At 42.3% G+C, this 27,896-nt stretch overlaps 1 protein-coding gene and 1 non-coding gene across 6 annotated transcripts in view; one reads left to right on the top strand and one right to left on the bottom strand.

Annotated features, from left to right (window-relative positions):
• Nucleotides 1–27,896, top strand: part of EFHC2 (EF-hand domain containing 2) — a 194,112-nt gene that overhangs the window by 81,326 nt on the left and 84,890 nt on the right. For all 5 annotated transcript variants that reach the window (XM_059157393.1, XM_059157390.1, XM_059157391.1 and 2 more), the window contains 6 exons: nt 4,546–4,769; nt 7,865–8,116; nt 11,263–11,376; nt 11,749–11,887; nt 18,337–18,502; nt 26,579–26,721. In XM_059157393.1, the coding sequence (XP_059013376.1) occupies nt 4,546–4,769; nt 7,865–8,116; nt 11,263–11,376; nt 11,749–11,887; nt 18,337–18,502; nt 26,579–26,721 (1,038 nt within the window). The remainder of the gene's footprint in view (nt 1–4,545; nt 4,770–7,864; nt 8,117–11,262; nt 11,377–11,748; nt 11,888–18,336; nt 18,503–26,578; nt 26,722–27,896) is intronic.
• LOC131822377 (U6 spliceosomal RNA) lies at nt 19,752–19,858 on the bottom strand. The gene has a single exon (XR_009350241.1). It is a non-coding gene; the product is annotated as a U6 spliceosomal RNA (small nuclear RNA).

Below are 27,896 nucleotides of genomic sequence, written 5' to 3'. Positions count from 1 at the left end.
GATCAGAAGAGGAAATACCAGTATCCACCAGAGAAGACATTTGAGTGGTACCTCAGAAGTTCCTCCAGATAAAGATGGATGATGAAGATATAATAGCCAAAAGGAACAGCATAAGATGAAGGAGGGTAGGAAAGCAGTAGGGTGTGGACTTGGGAGGTATGTGGGAGCAGATCCTAAGGTGTGTAAAGAAAGTGAGGCAAGAAAGCAGTAATGTAAGAGAACGTTAGAGCATAACATGCGTGCATTTGGGTCTCATCCAGTGGCGGGGGGAGGGCAGATAGGACTATTCTTTCTTATGATCAGAGATGTGGAATTTTAAGTTTTGTATTCTTTTGCTACAAGACAGATGTCAGGCTCTCTATATGGAAAAAGATATTCTTATGAAAACAAAACTCCGAAGAGGACCTTTTGTAAAAATACAAATGGAGTAGTTATTTGACCTAAGGAATAATTGTAAACAACAAGAGGAGGAAAAGATACTCTTTCGTGTCTGATCCCAGTGAAGAGTCTTTGTATTTTTAGGATACAGACTTAGTAGACACAGTAACAGGTGGCAATTCCAGTTGAACCTTCATTCACCTAAGAAATACCGGTCTCTAGGCTCAGATGGATCCTAGGTCTGCAGCGGTACTAAAATGAACTAAATATATGGAAAATTAAGATAGAGGTAAGAGGTTGGAGTCTTAATTCTGGAAGGTGAATTTCTAAAAGCCAAATTTAGTGGTATGAGCAAAGATCTAAAGCAAGTCCCAACTGAATGAAAGGAAAATGCATTAAACATAAATGGATATATCAACATTTTGATCTAAACCACAGGGAAATGTTAGAAAGTTAAAGCTTGCAGAGTATAATCAGATAGCAGGGCCTTTAAAAAGGAAGAGAGATTTAAAGTAGGAAGATCAGGAGGAGCTTAAAAGCAGGCACCCGATGCCTGGACATCTGCCCAAATTGTCTTTACGGGGCAGTCAGGAAGGCAAATGTTTAAAAATTTAAAGGGTAGATATGGTACTTCTGTTCTTGGTTTTCCATTTTATAGCATTATTTTTATTTATATAATTGATGATCTCAGGTTCTTTTCAGTGCATGCCAAATACGTGCCATCCTGCCCATTTCTTTGATACTCCAGATCACATTCTTGCTGGTGGAGTTTCTGCCATTTATCCTGGAGGACTATAAACACACAAATATCAATAAATAGAAATTTTCGACCCCCCAAAGGACACAGTGGAGAGATGGCCACGAAGACACCATTGAAAGCTCTCAGGTGCCACTGTCCATTTCAAATGGCCCACATTAGTTTTCTGATTAACATGGCCTTGTGAATTTGGATTTCTTATTATTAAAAATTGTCTTGTTTAGTTAGGTTTGCCTTCTCTTCTCAGCCCGTGAGTGGTGACGGAGCTTCTCTGGCCTCTTCGGAGAACCATCTCTAGGAAAAATGTGGGAGCATACATAAGGAAGCGTGAGGGCATGCAGGCCTCGGGGGTGGGGGAGGGATAGGTGTTGGCCCTGGAGGGGGTGTTGCTACAGTGGGCAAGTGTGCCCCTCTCCAGAAAATTGCCTTCAGAGAACAGAGAGGCTGGTCTTTGGGAAGAGCAGCTCCATCTTCTCTCTCTCTCCTTTTCATGGTGGCTGTCAGCTCTTCTCCCCACTTCTATCCTGTTTTGCCTCTAACACTCCCTCCTCTCCTTCACTTAAGTAATCTGTGGCTGTAGTTCAGTGAGACATAGTTCAGTGCGATATAGTTCAGTGCAAACTGTGGAAAATGCTGGTTTTTATTTATTTTGTTAAGAGTTTATTTTTAAATAGTCTTTGCACCCAAGATGGGGCTCAAACTCCTGCCCCAAGATGGAGTCACGTGCTCTTCTGACTGAGACAGCCGGGCACCCTGGAAAGGGCTGGTATTTACTTAGAGCTTGAAAATCCAGGTCCAGGATCTTCTGCCATTTGTTAGAGTGTGACCTTGAGCACGTTACTTAACAATGCCGAACCTTGCTTTTCTCGGCCATAAACTGAATATTTATATTTCATGCATTATCTGCCTCATGGGATTAGTGAAGATTAAATGAGAAAAATGTATATGAAAGCATATCCTAGGGCTCTGATGATGATTCTGATTATTATTATTTGAAAGCTCTGTAGGTGGGCCGGTTCTTTCCACCTAGAAAAATAGAAGATTCTTATTCAAAGTCTTACTGAACGGAAATCAGCACCAACTTGCTTATTTAAATTTTTATAATTAAGTACAAATACAAAGTAGATGGAATTTCTGAACAAGCTCCTGGCTGTTGAATAAATTTTATATATCTTAAAAACTGTCACAATATAAGTATTTTTAAAGAGATATATAATGGTTTCTGAAAATACCTGAAATGCCCATGCTTTTATAGATGTTTAAGTATGCAATTTGTTCTAAATGTCTAATCTTGAATGATTAAATAATTTGCATACTGTTTTCAGTGGCATGAATTAAAGGCTAATTGAAGTACAATTTTTTGCAGTAAAATTATATCATCTTTTATGTAGTACATTTAAAAATATTCTAGGCCAGTTCTAATTTTATAGTTTTATTATTTTAATTTAATGTACCAAGTAATTAAAAATTGCTACAGAGAAAAGAAGATGAAAATGATTTCAGTTCATTTTGCCTGAACAGAGTGAAAAGATGATGAAGAGAAAAATGGAACAGAGTTCAACACAGTTACTGGCACATAAAGATACTCATTAAATTTCTGTAAGAATAGCAATGAATAATTTCTAAGTATTTCTAGATGTCAGGAAAAGGTGCCATTCTCGGAGCTATAGAAAATAGGAACAAGATTGCTTGACCTCATTATCCTAAAATGCTTCCATACAGAGGTCCCACAGGCCACTTGGACTTGAACCATTAGTCCCTCAGTTTGCTCTGCTCACGTTTTCTCTTCTTCCCTTTACTCTTGGAGTAGATTCTCAGGCCAAAGTTGGTCACGGATGTTGAGAAAGCATTCTCTGTGGGTATCTTGCATTTGGGTAGATTTTGCAAGTAGAGGCACTGTCTGCTCTTTGTTCTGGACTGTCTCTTCAGGGATGTCTCTATAGCAAACAGCTTTTGAAGATAAAGGGGAGGTTTGCTCATGGCCATGGGAGAAAGAGGCGGTGTCTCCTTCCAGAACAGAGGGAGGACAAGACATGCTTACTGTCCAGTCTAATAAAGGTCTTGTCTCCCTATGAGACAAAAAGCAGGAGGGTCACCTGGATGGCTCAGTGGGTTAAACCTCTGCCTTCGGCTCAGGTCATGATCTCAGGGTCCTGGGATCGAGCCCTGCATCGGGCTCTCTGCTCAGTGGAGAGCCCGCTTCCTTCTCTCTCTCTCTCTCTCTCTCTCTCTCTCTGCATGCCTCTCCACCTACTTGAGATTGAAATAAATAATATCTTTTAAAAAAAAAGCAGGAATGCTTACTATCCATTTTAAGGCTTGGGTTTCCTACGCTTAGGGCTCCTCTCCTGTAACATACCCCACCACGTGGGCAGGAGTTACTCAGACCTTCTTGGGTCATCCCGTGGGAATCGAGGCTCAGGAAACTGGTGTGAAACATGCTGGTGTTCTGGCTGCTGTTATTGCTGTGAATTTATCTCTAACCAAGGCAATCTATGCCTTCTACCAACATCCATGAACCTGCAACAGGCTACCTTGTTAGTTTGCAAGTAGAATAAAATTTCATCTCAAACTCTAAACAGTTCTTGACAACAGGTTTCAACAGGGTTTGGGTAAGTTGGCTGGTATGGTGTGGTGTAGTTCGCATGCTCATCTGGGAGCAAACCCTTTCAGTGCCAGTGGCTAACCACCACTTGGGGACCCTGGGTCCATATTCTCAAGAGTAGAAGTGAAGGGGCACCATAGGGTTAGCAGTAAAAGATAGAATGAGATCCAGAACATTTGGCAAAAACGCTGTCTAAAACAATGAAGCCTCTGATAACCAGAGGCTTGTAGGGGTGGTTGGGGGTAGGAGGAGAAGAGGTTGGTAGAGCAAAGAAGATGCCATGCAGTTTCCGAGCAGCATGAAGTCTTTCATGTTTATAGAATCTACAAATCATGGTGCTGGCACCTACCATACTGAAGCTGATAAGCTTTTTTTTTTTTTTTTTTTTGAGCCAAGAGGATGCATTTTCATGAGTACTTTGCTTTGCGGTCATAGTGCCTTGTTCATTGTGCTCACATTGAGTGCTTGTTCTGGAAGAAGACAGGATGGCAGTGTCTGGCCCATTAGGTCACCCTCTCTGTGCCCCTCTTCCTTTCCTAGTCTTTATGGCTCATTAAAGTACGTTAGTACCACTTAGGCAACTTTAATAACAAACATGCAAGGCTGGTCAGTACCTATGGACCTCAGAAATCTCAGCTCCCTCAGGTACCCTCAGAGTCTGAACATAATCATGCCGCCTCCAAGAACCAGCCCTTTGCCCCCTTCCCTGTTGTGGGACGGCATTCAGGGCTGTTACGGAGATGTGCTGTGACCTTTTCTTTGTTAGCCGCCTGATGAAACAGCTACGTTTGGTTCCATACCATAGGGACTTTCATCCGGCGTCATCGGATTTCACTCCCTCCTCCTGATGAAGATCAGTTTTATACTGTGCATCATTTCAATATCAACATAGACATCATCTTCTATGGCCGGACATTCAAGATTTATGACTGTGATACGTTCACAAAAAACTTTTTGAGGAAAATGGGAGTCAAATTAAACCCCCCGGGACAGTGTCCAGAAGATCCTTACATGAAGTTACGGAGAGAGGTAAGGAGTTGATGATATATCTGTGAGCTGGTATCTTCCGAATGAGAAACCAAAAAGGAGAGTCAGTAAAGGGTATCTGCACTCCTGACGCAGACGTGAAAGAATGTTCGGGGTCATAGTCACTGGAGTTGTCCTAATCCCCTTTAGGCTGGAAGGAATTCTAGGTGTTGACCTCAGGGCAGGAGAGCCTCACTCACTGCCCCTGCCCCCACTTCTCTCCATGGAGATTCTCCCTTCCAGACAGACAGTAGGAGTCTTCAATGAGCCGCCCACATGGGACAAGCTCTAAGGCCCACTCTTACCTGGCCTGTCTTTCCCCATTTTGGTTGCCTAACCCTGGGAATATGTTTGCTTCTGATCTACTGATTTATTGCAGCACACCTTGGGTATACCTTTTTTCTTCTTCCCCAGGACTCCCAGCTCTAGCGATGATGGCATCAGGTGTAGGAATATTCTAGCAGAACGGAGAGGGCCATGATTCTGATGTACCCTATTGTAAAAGGATGTTTGTCTTCCAAGTCTGACCCCAGTTAGTATAGGGAGGCAGGAACAGTGTTCATAGTAGTACTGTTGTCTTTCTAAAGTTGTCTTTTTTTTTTAATGATCCCTTGGCCCGAATTTTGTGGGTTTTTTTTGTTTTTGTTTTTGTTTTTGTTTTTTTTTTACAGAAGAATCTGAACACGCAGAAGGGCAGGTTGTCAGGTGGAAGGTCACATACCCAGCCAGTCTTCTTATGAGGATTTCAATTCAAATCTTTTGCTGCCTACCCAGAATTTCTTTATTGTCATTCTCTTTTTTTATGGAAGTATGGTTAGACAGAGTAAAATACACAGAAATGAAGCACACAGTTGGAAGAGTCTTCACAAATGCATATGCCCATGTAATCCACAGTCCAAATCGAGACACAGAATGTGTCCTTTGCCCCAGAAACTTCCCTCTTGGCTTTTTCCAATGAATCACTCTTCCCACCCAGGGAGAGATAACCACTGTTCTCACTTCTATCCCTATAGATCAGTTTAGTCTCATTCCTGTTGTTTCTTAAACTTGTAATTAATTTCCTTGCAGAAAGATAACATGAAATTTAGAATAAAATCCTCCTTTAATTCTGCTCTGAGCTCTTGTTGAAAGCTGCGCTGTGGGGTCATTCATCTCTTCCCACCTCCTGGCCCCAGCAGAGTTATCCTTTAATATTGTAGGCATGCAGCTCTCCTGAGAAATATGTATTGTTGCTCCTGGAACATTTAAGGTGAAGTTCCTTTGGAATTATACCTGTGTATATTGGCATACGAGCAGATTTATAGTTTGGGTTTATTTTTATTTTTTTCCAAATGCTCTAGATGACAGAGCCTAGATAAACATGAAGTCTCTACAATGAGAAGAGAGAACCTGAAAGAACAGGTCCATATGAATTACCACCTTTTGCATATGGCTTCGCTTGTTTGCTAACAGTTGGCATTATACAATAGTGATTATGGATGGTGATGCATTATATTAAATACAGAGAGCCCTGTGCCATTTCATAAATTTATGAAGAAAAAAAAAAAACTTTTGTGCCAGGAACTGAGAATAAATACCACAAACAGCCAAGAAATGCTTTAACTAATTGCCTTTCAGGTTGAGAAAATCATTTTCGCATTTACTCCCTCAGGGAGAAAGCTCTTCAATAAATATAGCAATCTGTGGAAAATTAGGAGTTTAATAAGAGGATTTTATATTGACTCTAATGCATTTACTTCTCCAGTGCCTGCTGCCTTCAAATATAAAGTTAAAATTAAACAATTTAACTTAAACTGAAAAGAGCCCCAATGGTGTATAATCAATAATGCATTTCTTAAAGGCCTTATAATGCCAAAGAAACATTTTTCAGTTAATGAAAGTAGAGGTCCCATAATTTCATTTAAATATCCAGGATAAGGAAGAAGGATAAGAGCCTCTGGAAGGCCATAATGTCTCCCCGCAATCTTGGAGTAGGTGTCTCCCTAGACTGCCCCAGACAGATACCGAGTTTTGAGAATGGACAAATATGATCACATAAGCCGATATGGGACTACTTCTCCCTTGCCACTGAGTGCTCCTTTATATAACGATTCTGTTTCGCTACAGCAGATAGAATGGGAGCAATTTTGCTCCAAGACAGGGCTGAGAACATGCAAATAGAGCTCCACCAGGAAACCCGCAGAAGTGGGGATACCTGGGCCGGGGAACATTCTGTGTGGCTGGGTAAGTTCTCCATTTGCTCTGTTTCTGTTTCCATGCCCTTCCAGATCCTTGATAGGAAAAGCTTTGAAGCAAAATAAAACTGGGACTATGTTTCTTCCCTTTTACTTTTACAAAAATCTTTGGATGAATGAGGATATACAGATATGAATTCTCAGTGAAAAGACAACAGGTTTTTTAGGGGGTTGAGATAAAATTAACATATGCTCAGACGTATAAATCTTAAGCATACAAATCAACAAGTTTTGGAAAATGTATGTTTAGTAAGTGACACAAAAATCAAGATATGGAATATTTCCATCACCCCAGAAAATTTCCTTCTCCCCCTTTCTGGTCAGTCCCCTACCCAAAGAGGAAATTACCCTTCTAATTTCTGTCACCACATGTTAGTTTTGTGTGTTCTTAAGCATTTTAAGTCTTGGAGAAAAGCCAGGTTTTTTTTTGTTTTTGTTTTTGTTTTTTAAATTTTTTACTTTTTATAAACATATATTTTTATCCCCAGGGGTACAGGTCTGTGAATCGCCAGGTTTACACACTTCACAGCACTCACCAAAGCACATACCCTCCCCAATGTCCATAACCCCACCCCTCTTCTCCCAATCGAAAAGCCAGTTTTCAAAGACATCACAAAGTGTATTTTAGTGTTTCAGATTACTGTTTGATCTTAAATGCTTCCTACTACTTGATTGTCTATTTTTAAGGTGAAAACTTGCTGTAGGTGTATCTACATGTATGTCATTAGTGTGTTGACATTTTAAAAAAAAGAAATATCCCGTCATAGTCAATGGGCAAGATATCTTTACATTCTCTGATAGCTTGCATCTCAGAAGTGGTTGCGTAGAAGTGCTATTCTTGACATTTTTTTTTTCTGTTTTCAGACTCTAGACTGCATGGACCCCTTACGTCCCTATGAGTCCTTTGACACCCTGAAACAGTTCCTTGAATACGATAGGAAGGTGTTACGTTTTTTCTGCCTGTGGGACGACTCCGCCTCGCTGTTTGGGGACCGTAGGGAACTCATTCTGCATTACTTTCTGTCTGATGATACCATTGAAGTCAAAGAAGTGATACCACACAACTCAGGCCGGGATGCTATGTCATTGTTCCTCCAGAGAAGAAAGCTCCCTAAGGTGAGCAGCGGACACAGAACCCCTTTCCGCATTTGCCTGTGACCTCAAAGACTCTCGTCACTCCCTGTCTGGAATGTCGGGCCTAGGTATCAGTCACCATATGTTAGTACAGGTGTCTAGAAAAGCTTGATTTTGTGCTCTCTCCTAAGATACATCTGTGAAAGTACCATAGAGGATATGACAAATTGAGGTAGGAATATTTTGGGTTTAATTAAGGCAAGTAAAGGAAGAAAGTCAAATGTAAGAGAAAGCACATATTCATTACAGAGTTCATAATCAGTCTTCTGAATGTAAAAGACTCTCTAGTTAGAATTGCTCATGGGGTGCCTGGGGGGGCGCAGTCAACTGAGTGTATGACTCTTGATTTCAACTCAGGTCATAATCTTGGGGTCCTCCACTCAGTGCAGAGTCTGCTTGAGGGTCTCTCTTCTTCTGCCCTCTCACCAATACAAAAATAATTCTTAAAAAATAATTTAAAAAGTTGCTCATGCCCTTCGGTAGGGCACTGGCCTCTGGCCTCTATATTCTACTGAGGAAGATGCATGGTTTTGGTCCATGTTGTGAATGTACAAATACGCACATGCACACATGCATACATACATGCACACACACACACACACACACACACACACACTCCTATAAGCGTATGCACAAGAGTGACTCTTAGAAGAGTAGCCATCAGTCACCAACTAGCCATTGGCTAGCATCAATGACAGCTTTTACATTTTGTTACTATTAAAAGAGAGTTGTGAGACTGATCTCTACACATTCACGGCCATGTGAGAGCTAATGTAATTTGGGTGCAGCAGAAACATCACAGAGACAAAAGTCCTAGGTTAGAATTATGGGTCTCCCACTTAAAAGCTGTCTGAACTTCACGTCACGTCACTTCTCTGAGTGTATTTCCCTATCTCTAAAATGCTGGTAACAAGGCCTCCCCCTGGAAGTAACTGTAAAAGGATAGTATAGTAAAAGACACCCACTAAGAACCTAAAAACACTATAAGGACAAATGAAAACATAAAATCCTTTGCACAGCTCTGTGTTATGTTTCCTTTGTTACTTGGATAAAATATTTTTTAAAAAATATTTTTTAAATGTATTTATTTGAGAGAGAGAGAGAAAGAGAGCATATGTAAGCATGTGCTTAGGAGCGGGAAGGGCAGAGGGAGAGGGCGGAAACAGGCTCCCTGCTGAGCTGGGAGCTTAACACCAGGCTCAATCCTTCCATCCAGAGATCATGACGGGAGCTGAAGGCAGATGCTTAACTGACTGAACTACCCAGGCGTCCCTGGTTAAAAGAGATTTTAACTTCATTCTTATTGTGACTGAGGAGGTTACCGTGACACTTATTTCTGATGCAAACAACCTCATGGGAGGTTATCCCAGATTCTCGGAGCCCACTGCCAGAAACCATGCTGTGTTGCTTGGGCTGCAGGGAAGAGACAGGATTTGTCCCAGACGGAACTTGGGTATGCACAGCGGGCAGCCAGGAGGTACACGGGAAGCCCATTTTTAGAATGGCTCTGACTGATACACTAATTATAAGATAATAATGACACACCTGACATTTGCAGTGTGTCTTGACGTCATTTGATTCATTTATTCATTCATTCAGCAAATATTTATCAAGTGTCAACTGTGTGCCGGCTCTGAGGTTACAGTGTGAAAGAAAATGGATTAAGTCCTGATTCGTGGAACTTACGATCTCATAGGGGAGAGAGAAAATAGCAGTAGGTATTCCCTCGACACTCAAACATCCTTTGCGAAAGCAAGGAGTCAGTACTATTATCACAGCTAGATGACAAAACTGAAGTTCCCAGAAGGTAAATATCTGGCTCCAAGTCCTGTAGCTAGTAAGTGGTGAAGACAGAATGCGCTCCAAGAGCGCTGGTTTTCTCTGTTACGTGGCTTACTTGCACCCCACATCTCCTAAATTCACACATTTGAACTTGGCATTTTATGTCGCACGTATCAGGGATGATTCAGATTTCTCATCTGTATATGATTTGAGAAACTGATCACTATCAATTTGCGTAAGTTAGTTAGGAGATTTCCCAAAGCTCCCGCAACTGCTGGGACACCCCCCCCCCCCCCCCCCGCCCAGTGCACGGAACCGAGGAGCATCGAGGGTCGCTCCGGGCTGCAGTTTCTGGTAAAGGCTGACTGTGCTCTGTTGTTCTTGTGCCTCGCCACGCTGCCTCTGTCTCGCCGCCAGCTAGTGCTTCCTGAGCTCAGGACTGGGCAGGATGCTAAGCTGAGTAAAGACGGCAAGGCACGGTTTCTTCCTCAGGGCATTTCGTAGTTGAGTACAGAGAAAAAATGTCTGCCGATGAGGCATTTAGAGAACCGCAAGGACTGCTTTAACCCTGTGGTAGGTGCTGTGGAGGTGTGACTGGGGATAGGCCAGGAGCACGGGAAGGGTCAGGGGAATAATGGGTCTTGATCAGGGCCTTGAAGGATGGGTGTGGAAGTATAGAGAGACGTACATGGAGTGTGATGGCCGAGAAGAGCTGTGTTAGGGAGAGGATAGCTACATTTCTCTCTGCCCTTCTATTCTAGGTTCTTGCCTGAGACCATGCCCCCCCCCCGACCCCAGAATACAGATTAACAGGAGAAAAACCAACAAATATTTAATTACCTGCATACCTCCTGTAAGGAAAGGAAAATGGAGTAACTCCCTGAAATGGCCAAAGCCACCATCTTAAACATCATCTCCTCTTAAAGATGGAACAGACTGCCAGGGGAAGTGGGAAGGAGACCAGTTATAGGGGGTCACGGAGAAAAGCACAGTAAACAAGAGGAAGGTTGTTATGTAGATTTATATGGTCTTTTCCATTAATCAGAGGTTTTAGAGAGTACAAGTCTTCTTTCTTTTCTTGGTACACAGAGGGAGATACTCTTACAAATGGAGATTTCTTTATAGATGTACATTTTTTTATACAGAAGGATAATTGGTACTCAGCTTTTCCTGTGCCTGCCGTTTCTTAAAAATAACCGGCTCAAAATAATCAATACACCCAAAAGACATATTTTGGAGTGTTTGCACCCTTTCACATACAATGCGTATTTCCCATTTGAGCCCCTCACCCTTCCCGGCTCTGTGTTCAGTAGGCCATCCACCACACTTTGCATTCTGTCTTCTAGTACGGCCCACCTGGAGTCTATCAGCCAGGCCAAATAACAGATCGAACAGTTCTTAATGTGTACAGTGGCTTGGGAGAGAACCGAGTCAAAGGCTACCTGTTGGATAAATACAAGGTAAGGAGCCTCACATTTTGTTGCTCTTTCCAGTGTGGCTCTCCTGGAACCTGACATGTGCAGGGAGTCACATATTGTCTTGGGGGATTGACTGTGAATGAAGTTAATGACTATATAAATGCATATGCAACGCATCGCTGTCTGTCCACACCGAACATGCTTAAATGCGTGTATAAAGAGTTTCCAAGGGTTAACACCGACTGCTTGTTTTGGCTTGGTTTTTAAAATCCTGTTGTAAATGATACAATTGAGGGGTGGGTTTTTGTTTTGGTTTGGTTTGGTTTGGTTTTGCAATTATGTTTCTTTCTGGACTGGGGCCTACCTCTTTGGAGGGTCTGTGGTGCCCACACTTTGTTCCTTTGTTTTTATTAGCTAGGAAAAGTAGATCAAGAGTTTTACAAAGATGATGACCTGTTCATAGGAGCCACCATCAACGTGTGGGGAAGGAAAGTGCTGCTTTGTGACTGTGATGAATTCACGAAGACTTATTATAAGACAAAATATGGAATTGGTAAGTGAAACGTATGTCCATTAGAAAATACATTTTAAAACTTGGAATCTTTGTCCCCTACATAAGATTTTACTTTTAGGTTTCAAAGTCTAAGCTCATAATTGCTACCATTTATGGAGCATTTGCTCTCTGTTGGGCATTCATTGGCTTCCTTATTCCTAACAATGATTCTAGGCTCATGACCTCCATTTTTGAGGTAAAGAAACTGAGGCTTGGAAGGGGCTCACTTGTCGGAGGTTGTGCAGTGAGTGAGGGGTGAGCTGAGATTTGAACTTGCCTGCCTGCTGCCAGAGGCTTCGGTTTTCCTTTATAGCCAGCCCCTGCCTTACTGTAATATGGGGTCAGTGTTTTCTGGTCGAGCAACTGAAAAGGCTTTTCTTTTCACTGATTTCTTGCTTACTACAAAGGTTATACTGCTTCTTAAGTTTTCTGGGGAATTCTCTTATGTCAGTTTGCTCTGCCTTTGCTGGTGAAGCCTGGCTATGTTTCCAGCTTTCTCTCTTCTTGGGTATCCGTTCTATTCAGATGAGTTCAGTTCAGAATGAAGACATGTGATTTATTAAGAACCTACTAGGCACAGGTTATTGTAGTAGGACTTAGGAGCTACAGAGTTAAAGGGTTTCTTGGGCTGGAAGGAGAGTGGAAACCTATAGCACATTGGATTGTGTTATGAGAATGACAGAAGCAGGCAGAGGATCTGATACGAGACCTGAAAAACAAACCCCTCATTTGTGAAACCTGCCAGCCAGCTCTGCCCTCTTCCTGGGCCCTGTTCCAGGTACCTGCTGGCGCTAGGCTAAGTGGGGGTGGCGAGGGTTGCTGACCTCCCAGGCTGGGGTCTGGCTGGGGTAGGAGTGCTTACTCCTGCCTGCCTCTCCAAACCTTGGTGTGTTCTTGTGAGCACACTTCCCTGAGGGATGAGATGGAGGCCAGAAGCAACCACAGATTTCTAGAAGACAAGGTGCTTTTTCTCTAGAATGAGACGAGCACCTCACAGGCCTTGGTGTTCCATTGTGGAGTATTCCCGGCCTCTTGGGAATCTCTTTCTTTCTTTCTCTTTAAAGATTTTATTTATTTATTTATTTATTTATTTAGGGAGAGCTGGGTGGGGGGAATAGGCAGACAGAGAAGGACAGGGAATCTCAAGCAGGCTTCACACTCAGTGCAGAGCCCGATGTGGGGCTCAGTCCCAAGACCCTGAGATCACGACCTGAGCCGAAACCAAGAGTTGGATACTTAAGCAACAGCCACCAGGCACCCTTGCTCCTGGGAATTCATATCTCGTGGGAGAAGGCACGTACCACACACAAAGCGTTGGAACAAAAAAAGACGTTGAATTTCACTCTTCAGTACATTAAGGGAATTTGTTCCACTGCAGCTGCAATGCCTGATTAGGCAAAATGTGGGGGCCCTATGGGGCCAAATTGGTGGGGTCTCCTAACATTCTTCCTCATCTGTGGACACCGTTGGGCATATTGGTTTTGGGGACTGTGAGCAAGAGGCATCAAGGCAAGTGCATATGGTGGCTATTATAGGAAGTGGCGAGTGGCCCGTAGGTCTTTGTATAGGAGAATTTGGTTTTTGTTTTTGTTTTTTTTTTTAAGATTTTATTTATTTATTTGACAGAAATCAAAAGTAGGCAGAGAGGCAGGCAGAGAGAGAGGAGGAAGCAGGCGCCCTGCTGAGCAGAGAGCCCAATGCAGGGCTCCATCCCAGGACCCTGAGATCATGACCTGAACCAAAGGCAGAGGCTTAACCCACTGAGCCACCCAGGCGCCCCAGAGATTTGTTTTCTTATAAATGTCGGTGCCTATTTAAAGCCAATAAATCTTCAGTGTTGGCTACTTAAAATTTGAAATATATATATATATAAAAGATGAGTTAACCCAAAACACTGACTTCTGTCCCACTGAATGATTATCTTTGTGTAAAGGATGGGGCAAAGTTTCCAAACCATCCTAGGATCCCTTCAACCTAGAGTCCAACATCTGGTTGGTGTTTGTCTGTCAGCTTAATTTTGAGACTCCGAAGGTGGCATTTGATAAAATGGACATGGTGCTGGTGAGACATGGGACACTGTTAGTTTCTTAACATGTTGGCAGGGAACTTGCCGAGGCAGAGTGAATTCACTGGTGTACTCTGTATGTTTGGCAAATGGATCTGCTTCAGGTGACCCATGGTCCGTTTCCGTGGAGCCCTAGCACTTAATTTCTTTCTGCTCACTTCTTTTGTTCACTCTATAGGATTATGTATTATGTAAAAAAAAAAAAAAAACAGTTTGTGCCTTTAAAGCTAATATAACACGAGCATTATGCGTTTAAACAGAAAATTATGCAAATGCAAAATTATGATGCATTTTATAGTCACGCTGACTTTTTATATTTCTCATAACATATGTTAAAATATCCCATTTAACAGACACTATTATTACACAACATTTCTTGAGTAACAACAGTATACTTAATGTAAGTAATGACTAGAAATTATATCCACGATGCAGCGGGGGCGGGGGTGGGTGGGTTGTGAATCCGTGTTCTCTGATAATCTTTACATTGCCTTTTCTGACTTTTTGGTAAGGTTAAATTAAGATGCTTCATGTTACTTGGATACCGTTACTTCTGACATTTTCATTTGGTTGATAATTCATTCTGCTTCTCCAAATTCGTAAGACCAAATTCTATACACTGTACTTCGGTATTTTGGGAGCTCAGACCTGAACAAGGTCCTGCCCATACCTGAGGTCACCTTTCCTTCCATGTTAATAACTGTGGTCGGTAGAATGCGTAGTGTCTCCGCTCTGCAGCCCCACAGGAAGGAGCTGGCAAGTGCTTACCACACAACCAGGGACCTCCTAAGAGGAAGCCAGAGGGGACATTTGTAAATGCAGCCTCAGGTGCTTTTTTCCAAGAGCTATTTGTACCCTGGTGTAAAACCCAATTTGCCTCCTAAAAAGAGAAGATTCTTCTGTGCATTTAAGGATTCTAAGGAGAAAGCAATTCTGTCGACTTCTTGCACAAAACAATCCAGTGTGACCAGTGTGACTACCCCACCAGGCAGCTCGGCCATCCCGCCAGCCCTGGCTCACCTGCTGGGCAGTAGCATGTCGCTCCCTCAATATTTCGTGTGGATGAACACAGACTGGCAGATGGAGGCCTGTTGGACTTTCCTGTAGCATAAAGGTTAGAAGAGGCTCCAGGGGCTCCAGCATGTGTTTCTTTCACTGAAGGAACAGGGACTTGAATAGAAACAGCTCTTACCTAGAATTTCCTGCCTTGGGTTATTTCTTTGCTATAGGAGGACTTGCTGGTCATCCATTCTTAGGAGCTGGGGCAACCAACAAGTAAAAGACCAGCCGTTCCCCATTACTCTTGAATATTTCCGAGTCTGTACTGACATGAAGGATGAGCATAGTTGTTAAAGCATCTTTAATTTTGCAGTATTACTTCTGGACTGTTGATCAACTCTGAACTCCTGGTGCAGGAAGCAGTGGGACATCCAAGATGGGAATTTAATAGTCATATGAGCAGATGAGCCATCCCAGGCTACAACAATGGAGTAGACTTTGCTTCTGGTTGCAGGATATGACCTTAATGGGTGGAACAGTTTTATTTCTTTGTCTTCCCCTGTGAAGTACAGTGGATTGAGGAATCGATGGTCCCCAAGGATTTTCTAGCTACAGCTCAAAAGTATGCGATTCACTAATGATTTGACCCAGAAATGAACATCCCACCCAAATTATTTGACCTGGGTATTGTACAAGCACAGGGGGATTTGCTTGTTCATGAAGCTCGAGCTTTAGGGTTCTTCCTTTGCAGGAGCCCCAGTTCAAGGCCGTGGACCTGACTTTGTCTTCATATTTGGCATTCTTTGTATTGAAGAGCTTCTCCCAAATTATGTAAGCTTCAGGCCTGTCCATATGCGGGTTACTAGAACATACAAGATGAACTTTGAGGTGATCGAAGGCTTTTTCCAGCATAGTTTCCAACTGAGATGGCAAATAGTGGTTCACTGTAAAGTGTCATTAAGATTCATTTGAGAAACATATCACCTTTCTGCAAATTTGTTGGAATCTAGCTAATCATGGCTAGACATTCAGTATATATGTTTGTGCGAGTCACTTGGAATTAGAGGAATCAGACCGTTGGAAAGCCAGATGTGTCCCAGGGTTCAGGAGAGGGCCGTTGAAGAAGATATTTGGGAAGATGCTATGTACAAAAACGTCATTTTTCATGTATCCAATAAATAGATTTTAATACCTGAAACATGCAGGATGCTAGGATGTTGGAACACCAAAGACATGAAGCATATTCAGGGATAAGTCCCAAGCCTTGTGAAGGTACACAATTACCCAGAGACAGGAGCCCTTGGATAAGAGTATCCAGAAAGATGTACGCGGGACAAAAAGTCAGGCAGGGTGGAGTGGAACCGTCCTTGGTGTTTATACACTAGATGGCACTGTGGGTGCAGAGGAAAGCTCTAACTTGGTTCTTTTGTTACTTAAATCTGTGGCAAAAATTATGTAGTTGAGAAAACAAGGCTGTTATAAAACCTGTAATTTGGGGGGGAGGTATAGAATGCATTCTTAATTACTTTGTGATTCAGTACGCATCCTCTTTCGGTTACACTGTTCAGATTAGTATGGAGAGTTGTCTGTATGGATGTGTCCCCTGTTAGGAGAAGCAGATCATGCCCCAGTTTTCTAATAATCACATTGAGCTTTTTCCCTGCAAGCCTCTGGTCCTTTCCCTGAAATGACAGTACCACTCAGCGGCATGTTTGATTTCATGGTTAGCAACAATAGGGTCTACTGCAGTTCTGCCTAATTCCAAGATCTGAACTTTCTTCTTTATCACCCAGATTTTAATTGCCACAAAAATAGCAATAGGAGAGGCTCACTGTCACTTCTGTACTGGCTGCCTGGCTGCTGGCTCTCAGTGAGCCAGCGAGAAAGCTCTGATGGCGTTCTCTCTGTCAGTGTGTCTTCTGTGAACAGTTTCTGTTAGGATAGAACAGCACTCTTTTGGGGATCATGCTTGAGGGGATTTCACACAAAGCTGAGGAATAAGGAAGTCTAAGGAAATGTGAAAGTTGAAAATGTCTTCAAATCAGAGTTAGAAATGGCTGCAGACCCTTAGCCTTTTGATCCATCTGTTTTAAAAAAAAAAATCCCTCAATTTTAAGAGTTAGGTTGTGTTGAATGACACATTGATGCACATTTTCAGCGACAGAGGTGTGCTCTTAAATCTGTACTCTTGCCTCTGCTAGGACTTTGACAGTGGAAAAGGAAATCATTGCTTATATGGAACTACTCTGAGTCCCAAATGGCACTATCTATGGGATATGAGAGCTTGGGGAAAGAGTAGAAGTTAGATTGCATGAGTTGTTTTCTTGTTGTGTTTTGCTTTCGGAAAGATCCTGGCATTTTCTTTGCCCTTTGTGGTGGGACAAATACAAGTAAGTGACTTGGAGCTCTCAGTTCAACCCTCTCTTCCCTCTGGAGAGCACACTTGCTTCTCAGACATTCTACAGCTTCACAAACGAGGGCCTGAAAGCTGCCAGGGTGTTATAGATATGTCTGAAGCTCTCTGTCCATCTCTCCTTCCTCACAGATGAAAAGTACAGAAAGACAATCAGTGGTATTTCCGTGTAACAACCCCCGTGAGCGAGTAAGCAGGGGTTAGCTTTAAAGTTTTGTGTATTTGTTTGTTCTCAGTTTTATTTGTGTGTGTTTATGTTTTTTATTTTGTTTTATTTTATTTTGTTTTTGTTTTTGCTTCATCACATTTTAGTCTTTTCTTGGAAGAAAAGACTTGGTAGTCTTTTCATTGTAGTCTTTTCTTGGGCAGTCACAAGCGCAACCCGGAGCGGTGGCTGGTGAGCAGTTTTGGTTTTGTTTTGTCACTAGATGGGGAAGTGCCATGGCCTGGGGTTGAGTTGGAGGAAAGAGAGAGGCCTGAAAAAGTTGGAAGCAGAAGGAGAGGACAGTACCTGGGGAAGGCAGAGGCAAAACAGGAGTCAGTCCTGTTGGAAAGGAGTCTGAAGAGTGAGTGTTGACTGGGCAGGAGGGGCCTAAGCTGCAGGTTAAAACAGGGGATAGGTGGCAAAAAGTTCCAAGTTTGAATTTTCATATCACTGGAACAATCAGGGAAGAATGAAAAATAGTCAGACATGGGGGTGTGATGATAAAAGATAAAAGATAAAAGATAAAAGATAAAAGATAAGTTTTTTTTTCTTTTCTTTCTTTCGAACCAATGGCGATTATTGAGTGAGTTCTGTGGTTTTTGTAAACCTACCCTCCCAGGATTTTGCTGTGTTTTGTTTGAAAGAGTTTAAAATAGTCCACAAAGATCTCCATGTCCATCTTGAAAACATAATAAACCTTTCAAAACAGCCACAATCAGGGCAAAAAAAAAAATATTGATGTTTCGTTCGCCTTTGTTTTGTTATAGAGAACTTCACCTCGATTCTGTGCAAGGCTCCACCTCCTCCAAAAATAGAAAGGAAATTTCCACCTTATACCGGCTTTGGTTCTGAAGAGGATTCTCTACGCTCCTGCATAGGCCTCAGGCCCACACCTCATCAGAAGAACTTCAGGAAGTTTGTGGAAAAAGACAGGTGCTTGAGGGAACCATGACTTTATTCTGATCTTTCCCAAATGTGTTCAGGGTTTATACCATAGTCCTCAGGGCGGAACATAAGACACTCAGCTCGTGTAATTAAGAGTTCAGGAACATCCCATTATAGCTTTTTAATGACACTGATTAACATGCAAGTATTAAGAGGTTCTTCGTTGAGTGGTTATTTTATTTTTTCCCAGTTTTATTGAAGTATACTTGACATGTAATATTGTATAATTTTTAAAAAGATTTTATTTATTTATTTATCAGAGAGAGAGAGTGTGCGCATGCACACAAGCAGGGGGAGGGGCAGGCAGAGGGGGAGACACAGGCTTCCTGCTGAACAAGGAACCCGAAGTGGGACTTGTTCCCAGAACCCTGGGGTTATGACCTGAGCCAAAGGCAGACGCTTAACCGACTGAGCCACCCAGGCGCCCCAACATTATATAATTTAAAGGTGTGCAACATAATGATTGGATACGTATACATTTTGTAAAAATGATCACCACTGGAAGATTAGTTCATGTAAGTCATCTCCCATAGTTACGTTTTTTTTTTTTTTTTTTTTTTTCTGTGATGAGAACTTTTAAGATCTGGTCCCTCAGTAACTTTTCAGTATACAATAGAGTATTGTTAACTGCATACACCCTGTTGTACATTATTACATCCCTAGGACTTACTGATCTTATGACTGGAATTTTGTACCTTTTGATCCCCTCTACCCATTTTACCCACCCTCTACCGCCCAAGCTCTGGCAACCACCAGTCTGATCTGTTTCTGTGTGTTTGGTTTTTTGAGATTCCACACGTAAGTGAGATCAGACAGTATTTGTCTTTCTCTGACTTATTTCACTGAGCATAATGCCCTCGCGGTCCATCCATGTTGTTGCGAATGGCGGGATTTCCTCCTTTTGTATAGTTGGATAATATTCCAGTGCGTGTATATATACTTGTATCCATCCGTCTGTCGCTGGACACTTAGGTTGCTTCTATGTCTTGGCTGTTGTGCATAACGCAGTAAGCCCGAGGGTGTGGGTATCCTTTCGAGTTAGTGATTTCATTTTCTCTGAATATATACCCAGAAGTGGAATGGCTGGATCATATGGTGGTTTTAATTTTTTGAGGAACCTCCATAGCGTTTCCCAGAGTGGCTGCCCCACTTCACGTTTCCACCAATAGTGCATGAAGGTTCCCTTTTCTCTACCACCAAGTGGTTATTTTCTTTTATTTTTTTATTTTTATTTTCTGAAACTATAGAACACTCCATGAATTTGCTTGTCATCCTAATGACGCAGCAGCCATGCTAATCCCTGTATTGTTCCAACTTTAGTATAAGTGCTGCCAAAGTGCGCACTTGAGTGATTATTTTAATGAGTCAGCTAGAAGCCCCTAAAGTTATATTACCCCCAATTTATGTTGCCTTTCCTTACATATATCTCCTCAAGATGGTCCCTTGGAAGTGGTATAGAGTAAGGGTCAGCAAATTTTGTCCTGGAAGAGTCAGATACTAAATGTTTTTGGCTTTGAAGGCCATAGGGCCTCTGTTAGAACCATCCAGTTCTGTCACCATAATGTGAAAGCATCTGTAGAGTCCAAAAACAAAGGTGTGACTGGTTCCAATAAAACTCTGTGTATGGACACTGACATTGGATTTCATATAATTTTTGCATATCACACAATAATATCTTCTTGATGTTTTCACCCATTGAAAAACGTGAAAACCATTCTTAGCTTACAGCCCACGCAAAACCAGGTAGCTGGCCATATTTGATCCACATGCTGTAGTTTGCCTACCCTTGGTCTCAAGGCTTTAGTGACTCTGAAGTATATTTCAGACTTTTATTCGACGACTGATGTTGTTTTCCTTTGAGAAGTTTGGCTGAGTTTAGTAACTGTAGATTGCTCCCATGGCCAAATATAATTTCAAAAGATGGACTTTCAAAACTTTTCCTAATATATACAAAGAAAAATCTCCCACTCCATCATGTATGTAGAATGTGGGCACTGCCCATGGCCACTTTTTCACTTCTTCAGGGAGATGAGGCCCCGGAGAAAGAAGTCGGGGGAAAAAATGGCGGGAAAATGTTGCATATTTTTGAATAGGATGTGGGCTAACCATTGAAGTCCTGCATGAGGAGAGTAGTGAGTCAGGAGAACCGGTAGAGGAAAATGATAAAGGAACATGCAGTAAGACCAGGAGAAGGAGATGAAAAAGATAGCATCCTGAATTTGATATAAAATTTAATGGGATCAGATGCAATTGTAGAACCATTTTGACATAGAGAAAATAATCATTTTGCATGCTTGTAAAAATGACAAAAATACATGAAGAATTGTATAGAATGTCAAAAAGGTGGTCTTCCCCATGACATGATGGCCTTTGCAAACTTTAAAGAAATAATCTTTGGGGCACCTGGCTGGCTCAGCCAGTGGAGCCTGTGACTCTTAATCTCAGGGTTGTAGGTTTGAGTTCCATGCTGGGTGTAGAGATAACGTAAAAATAAAATCTTTTTTTAAAAAGCCAATCCTTGGGACACCTGGGTGGCTCAGTGGGTTAAGCCGCTGCCTTCGGCTCAGGTCATGGTCCTGGGGTCATGGGATCGAGTCCTGCATCGGGCTCCTTGCTCGGCAGGGAACCTGCTTCTCTCGCTGCCTCTGCCTGCTTCTCTGCCTACTTGTGTGTACTCGCTTGCGTGCTCTCTCTCTCTGGCAAATAAATAAAATCTTTAAAAAAAAATAAAAATAAAAAGCCAATCCTTTATTTTGAAGTACTTTAGGGTTCTGGTTTTTTTTTTTTTTTTTTTTTTAAGTGCTAGAATAGATGCTACTCAAAGTGTGGTCCCCACACTGGTTAGAAACACTAATTCTTTTGTCTCATCCTAGACCTACTAAGGCAGAAACTCCGGGGGGTGGTAGGACCCCTTACTGTGTGTTAACCAGCCTTCCAGGGGGTTCTGATATGCACCAGACTTTGAGAACCACTGCTTTCAATCGCATCAGGGGGATACCAACTCATACGCCATCCTCCTTATGGATAACAGAGTTTACCGTGAGGTTTCAGGGCAGGACTTCTGATGGATACTTTTCACTAACTGCTGTTTTTTAGGGCAGCCACCCGAAGGAGGCGGGCAAGAAGAATGTCCCTATTGTAAAAGGAGAGGGAATTTTTCTTATAAGTAAACAAGATGAAATATGATCTAGGGTGTTGCTTCTGGAACCCGGGGGGGTGGGGGGGTGGGGGGAACAGCTCCTTGTGGGTAGCTGCCTTAGTCTCTCTCTTTCTGTCTACACCACATCAACTTGCCCACAGAGCACGGACCGTAGACAGCATTCCACATTCTCGTCCTGCTGTCAGGGCTAGATGATGGTGGCACAGGCACAAATGTGTCTAATTTTGTTTCTTTCTGTCCACTGCTCGCTCTGAGCCAGGAATACACTTCCCTCAAGCTCCTCCCACACAGTGACCTTGTTTCCATAGTAACTGGCACATTCAGCTGGAGACTTACACATGAGTTTGAATAACTCAAGGTTTTAAAACTGTGAGAACCTAGGGAAGATGGACCCACAAAGCACGCAAAAGACAGTTTCTTCATGCAAATAAAGTGGGAATTGAGATGTGTAGTTGTGTGTGACGTGTGTCGATTATATGTATGTTGCTGTTAGAAATCTCCTGGGTGCTAATCATTGTATGAGGTTACTGGTGATCTACTTTGATTTGCTGGAGGAGGAAATAGTTCCAAATTAGAGCATATGAGGTTTTTGATGGAATGAAGGCCTTTATTTTCTGGGTAAAAATTCACTGTGGTGGCCCGCTGGGCAGATTGTCTAGTCTGATTTGGGAGAACCAGAATTGTATTTTTCTCCTTGCACTGGTGGAATTAGTTACTTTGTTCTCTGTGTGCCCATAATACTCTGCTGGTCATACCTCTTGTAGTTGTAATAATAATAATAATATTACTACTGCTGATAAGCAATTTGTGATTATGGTATGCTAAGTACTTTATAATACTTGATCTTATGTATTCCTCAAAACAACCTCATGAAATAAATTAACATTATCGTACCCATTCTTCACACGTGGGAACTGAGGGTCAGAGATTTTATGCCATTTGCCCAGGCTCTCCAAGCTCATTTGTAGTTGAGCTGAGATTTGAAACCAGAGAAGTCTGACTCCTGGAGTTCATCTTTCTTTCCCCAGAGCCTGTACGATTCGCAGTGTGTGGCAATTACTTCTTCATGGAATCGTGGTGTCCCCCCTAGATCAAGAGGTCCTTCAGGGCAGGGACTGGCTTTACTGCTTCCCTCAGAGTGAGAACAGCACTGGCTGCGTGCTTGGGGCTCATTAAATATTTTGTCCCAGAAGGGAAGGAAGGGGTAAATAGCCATGGAGCATCTCTGACTTGCTTCAGGTGTTGTCCACCTGCTGTCTCCATTCGTCATGCTGATTCCTGTTAAGAAGTTATTTTCTCATCATTAAGTAAGCCTTCATGTCTCTTCCAACCCCAAGAGTATAGCTCTCGCTGTTTTTGAGGTTTTCAGTGGGTACGTAGCCCTGAGCAATCCATTCATATTCCTGGTCCATATACACTCACAGGGCACCTGCCTGTGTGCCAAGCCCTGATCTAGGGGCTTGGGATTCATCATTGAACAGAACAGACGTGCAGCCCTACTCTCCTAGAACTTACAGTCTAGCCGGGGGAGGCAGACAGCGCACACCACGGCTAACAGAGAAGGGCATTCTAGAAGTATGGAGAAGGTGTTAAGTACCATGGACGAAGTCAAGCAGGTAATAAGTTGCTATGAGAAGAATAAAGAGGAACTGGCAGGGTGAGGCTGAGGCGTACCCCAGGTTTCATTTTTTAAAAAGAGCATGTCTGGATGGGCTTTACAAAAGGGAAGAAATATGTTCCGGGCTGAAGGAACAGTTGGCGTAAGGGCCCTGAGCAAGGAGCAGGTTGACATAGATAAAACATGAGAGTAGAGGGCAGAGAAGACAGATTAGAAGAGGTAATGCGGTGCTCAGATGCCCGTAGGGCCATGCAGACCATTGTAAGGGTTCTTTTGACTTTGAGTGATAAGAGGACTCCTTGGGAAATCAGAGCAGTGGGAGTGACTTGATCTTATTTACATATTAAAGCAATCACTCCTGTGGCCCTCTTGTCAGTAGACAGCAGAAGGGCAATGGTGGGAGGAAGCGCTACTCCAGAGCCTGCCACGGCCCTCCAAGAGAAAAGTTACAATGGCTCCGATCCTGGTGGGTGCCATGGAAATGATGAGATCTAGCAGATTCTGGAACTGTTTTTGAAGTTTGAGCTAACAGGATTCTGTGACAGATTTGGACATGAGGTCTGAAACCAGAGAGGCATTAAAGAATGACTCCCAAGGTTTTGGCCTGAGCAAGTGGAAGGATAGAATTGCTGTCTACCAAGACGGGAAAGACTGTAGGTAGAACAGGTCTGGAGCAAGAACAGAACTTCAGTTTGGGCACAAGTGAAGTGTAAAATGTCTCCTAAATACAAAATTATATATATATATTATAGATATATATATAATATATATATTGGCATGTAGATGGTAAAGACTTGATACTAGAAGAGATCACCAAGGAAATGAATATACACTGAGAAGTGGATGACAAAGTAATTCCTTATAGGATACCGCCTTTCTAATACAGCAAGGACAATAATCCACATCTACATAGACCTGTGCAGTTCAAACGTGTGTTGTTCAAAGGTCACCTGTATGTTCTGAGTGGTCATGGCAGCTAGCTGCAGGTGGGTGTGTCTGAACCTATCCATGGCCCAGAAGGGCAGATGGAGCAATGTAGGTGGTATAACAGGAAAAGGGAAAATTCTGGTTTTTTGAGGGTGAAGGGAGTATTGTGATAAAAAGTTTAGAGAATGTTGATAATTAGCTTATTAGTCAAGGAAATAGCTGAAGATAACTCGCAGTGTTTTCCAAAGTGTGCTCTGGGGACCACTTCATCAGAACCTCCTGGGGAGCTTATTAAAAATGCAGGTTTCTGGAGATACAAGCTAACTACTGAATTCATATCCCTGGGGTTAGGACTCTGGATTCTGTATATTTAACAAGTTCCCCAGGTGACTTTTAAACACAACAAACTTTGTGAACTGCTGCTCTAAAGATTTTTGAGTAAATTATATTCCTGACTGACGAGCTCTCCAGAACACAAGACTCAGGTGAAAAAAAAAATGGCATTTTGAAAGTGAAAAACCCACACTTAACATACACACTTCTAAACGCACTTAAGTTTTAAGAAGCAAAATTTACAGTAGTGTTCGTTTGGCCTGATGTTAAACCTCCTTCCGGTTGTTTCAAGGATACTTCCTGTATCTGTGAAAGTTAATGACTCCCCCATGAGATGGGGGTTACCAAATCTGTTTGTTGCTTATAAATCCAACTATGTACCAGAGAAGATGGTTGACAAGGTGTAGCTCCCCCCATGCTCTCTGAGGTCTGTCTGAAGCCAGGGAAACCAGGAATTAAGAGGAGAGAGCTGTGGAGTCCCGGCTGTTTTGCCCCAGGGTTCCTGGAGGCAAACCTCTGAACTGCTGCTTTCCACCTTACAGGAGGCCTTACATCAATGTAGCTGAGAATCTTGGCGCCATGCTTTTTCAGCCCTGCTTCCTTGGACATTCGGAGAAAGGGGCAGAGAAAAGCAAATCAGAAATATGGGTTCTGTTTTGTTCTATTTTGTTGTTTTGTTGTTGTATTTTCATTCTCTGTGACCACTGGGAAGGAATGATCTTTGGCATAGGAGACACTGAAAGCGAGCGTCTCCCAGCTTTGAGTTGTGACAGGGAATTGATGAAGTTCATCGTTTATTTTACTTTGTGCCTCCCTGATCTAAAGGCCACCTTATACTAGCTGATTTCCGCAGACATGCTTCCACTCATGGACCATAAATTAATGTCTTCAATGACCAGGCAGTCAGCTTTGGGAACTTTTATTCTAGAATTTGATCCCATCTTCGACATTCACTAGACTATTTTATTCATGCATAGAATTCTGAGTGCAAATTTTAATCTATTTGGATCTTTTCATGACCTTCTACCAACATTTATTGAGTACTTATAATGTAAAAAGTATTGTATTAGCCAGTGGCTAATAAGGCACAGTCCTTGCCCTGGGGAAACAGACCTGTAATAGCCACTCACAATATGAGTGATAAGTGCTATATTTAATCTTAGCATTATTTATTCTAGCATTTGCAAGGGAAGAGGTAATTTTTTTCTTGAAGGGAGTTGGAGGGATGCTGGGGAGCTAGGGGAGTGGCTCAGGGAGGAGAGGGTGTGGGGCTGGAAGGAAGCAAGGAAACGGGCCTGAGAACGTGGGAGGTGGCCATGGGGTCATGGCTCCAGGCACTGACAGGACACACCCTCTTGCTGCTGGACCTGTGAAGGGCAGGTGCTGTCCTTCCTGTTGACATGATTGTTGTGGCCGCTGACCAGCCTCATGAGTGGGAAACAGCTGTTCAAAGCAGATGGTTTGAGGAGTGTGTTTATGACATTTGTTTTGGGTACATTTTCCCGGAGGGTTACCCTGGACATCTAAAGAACAAGAGAGATTTTAATAAACTGAGAGAATTTCTCTGCATATAGATCTAAAGCGTAAATAATAAGAAGGTGGTTGAACTTTTTCAACTTCAGAGAGTTTATGCTACTCCCTTAACACTGTAGCACACCTGGCAGATGGGGGAGGTGGGTGAAATGGGCGGAGGGGGTAAAAAGGTACAACCTTCCAGTTATAAAATAGAGAAGTCCTGGGATGTAATACATTATGGTGTTTACAGTCAATAATACCGTATCGCATATTTGAAAGTTGCAAACAGAGTAGATCTTCAAAGTTCTCATCACAAGAAATAAAATATATAACTATGTGGGGTAGTAGTTGTTGAGTAGTCTTATTTCAGTGGTCATAGTGAATCATGTTGTACAGGTGAAATTAATATATTGTAAATCAGTTATACCTCAAAAAAATAGCGCACCTTTTGCAGGTTTTTTTTTTTTTAATTCTGTAATAAGGCTGTAACCCTCATTTCTCTTCCATTTAGCTATGGCAACATAAGCAATATCCTCCGTTTTTTTGCAAAACTCTTCACACACAAATGTGCAGATGTGGACAGGTTGTTTGTTATTTCGTACTTTCTCAGTGATGACACGATTTCAATATTTGAACCTATTGAGAGTAATTCAGGTAAGAGGTATAGCTCTTATAGCAATTTTCTCAGAATAAGAAACTGTCTCTTCATTTTGAAAGTTAGGGAGCGTGGTTTGATTTTATAGCCTAGATGACTAAGACAGTGGCTTTCATTTCTTTTCTTTTTTTTTTAACCACCAAAGTTCATTTTACAAAGCTCTCTTAAATGGGAACCCAGACATATAAAATGATGAAAGAGGCACAGGAAGAGTTTGTTTGGCTCAGGGTTGGGGGACTCTGGACGCCTCCTTTTGGAAACTATTCCCCTTTCTGCTGTGGCCTCTGAGGTTCTTCTGTGGAATCCAGGGGCTTCAGAATCATGGTCTGTCTACCACCAGTTCCATGCAAAGACAGCAAGACAAGAGGAAATCTCTGTTTTTGATAGTACCACTGACAAAATGTTGGCTTAAGTATAAGACAATCCCAGATTTTTAAAAAAAAAATTTAATCTTCAAAGTCTGTCTCCCTCTGGCTTCTCTGTCTGTCGAGGCTCTTGCCAAGGTTCCAGCAAACAGGCCCACGGAGTGCCTCTCTGCAGTGCACTGATGCTGTGGACATTGCCCGGACGAGCCATTGATTCTGACTTACCGAATTATGGAACTCTATGGCTCTGCTCTTTGTCCCAACACATTGAAAATTTTTTATCTGTGCCAAAGGCATATCTGGGAAGAAGAATCAGTAGTGTGTTGGTAAACTGGCTTTCTGAAAAAAATTTAAAAGCCTTGATCTCCAGCACTTGTCAGATGTCATGGAGCAGACACCTCAACCACAGTGCATTTCAAGCAACCAACACGAACAAGTGGCTTGCAAAATCCCTAACGATTTAATAGTCGGCTCTTAGGAGTTGCTGTGAGCCACTCTGTGCACCAATGAATAAGGCATAATTTGTATAACTAAGTCAGGTTGCAATAGTGATTGGAATAACGGATCAAATCCTAAAATATGAAATCAAATAGGAATAAGTAGAAAGTCATGGTCTTAAAGGTCAAAAAATCCTCTCTGGGGCTGCCTGCTTGGTAGACCATGTGACTCTTGATCTCAGGGTTGTGAGTTCAAGCCCCACGTTGGGTGTGGAGGCTACAAAAAAAAAAAAAAATCAACTCTGTACATCTAGAGTGGGGAAGATGATGGCCAAACAGATTGCAGCACTCCTAAAACAGGGTAATAGATGT

The sequence above is a fragment of the Mustela lutreola genome, chromosome X (genome assembly GCF_030435805.1).
Source record: "Mustela lutreola isolate mMusLut2 chromosome X, mMusLut2.pri, whole genome shotgun sequence".
Taxonomy (NCBI): domain Eukaryota; kingdom Metazoa; phylum Chordata; class Mammalia; order Carnivora; family Mustelidae; genus Mustela; species Mustela lutreola.
This window is presented reverse-complemented; position numbering and strand designations above follow the sequence as displayed.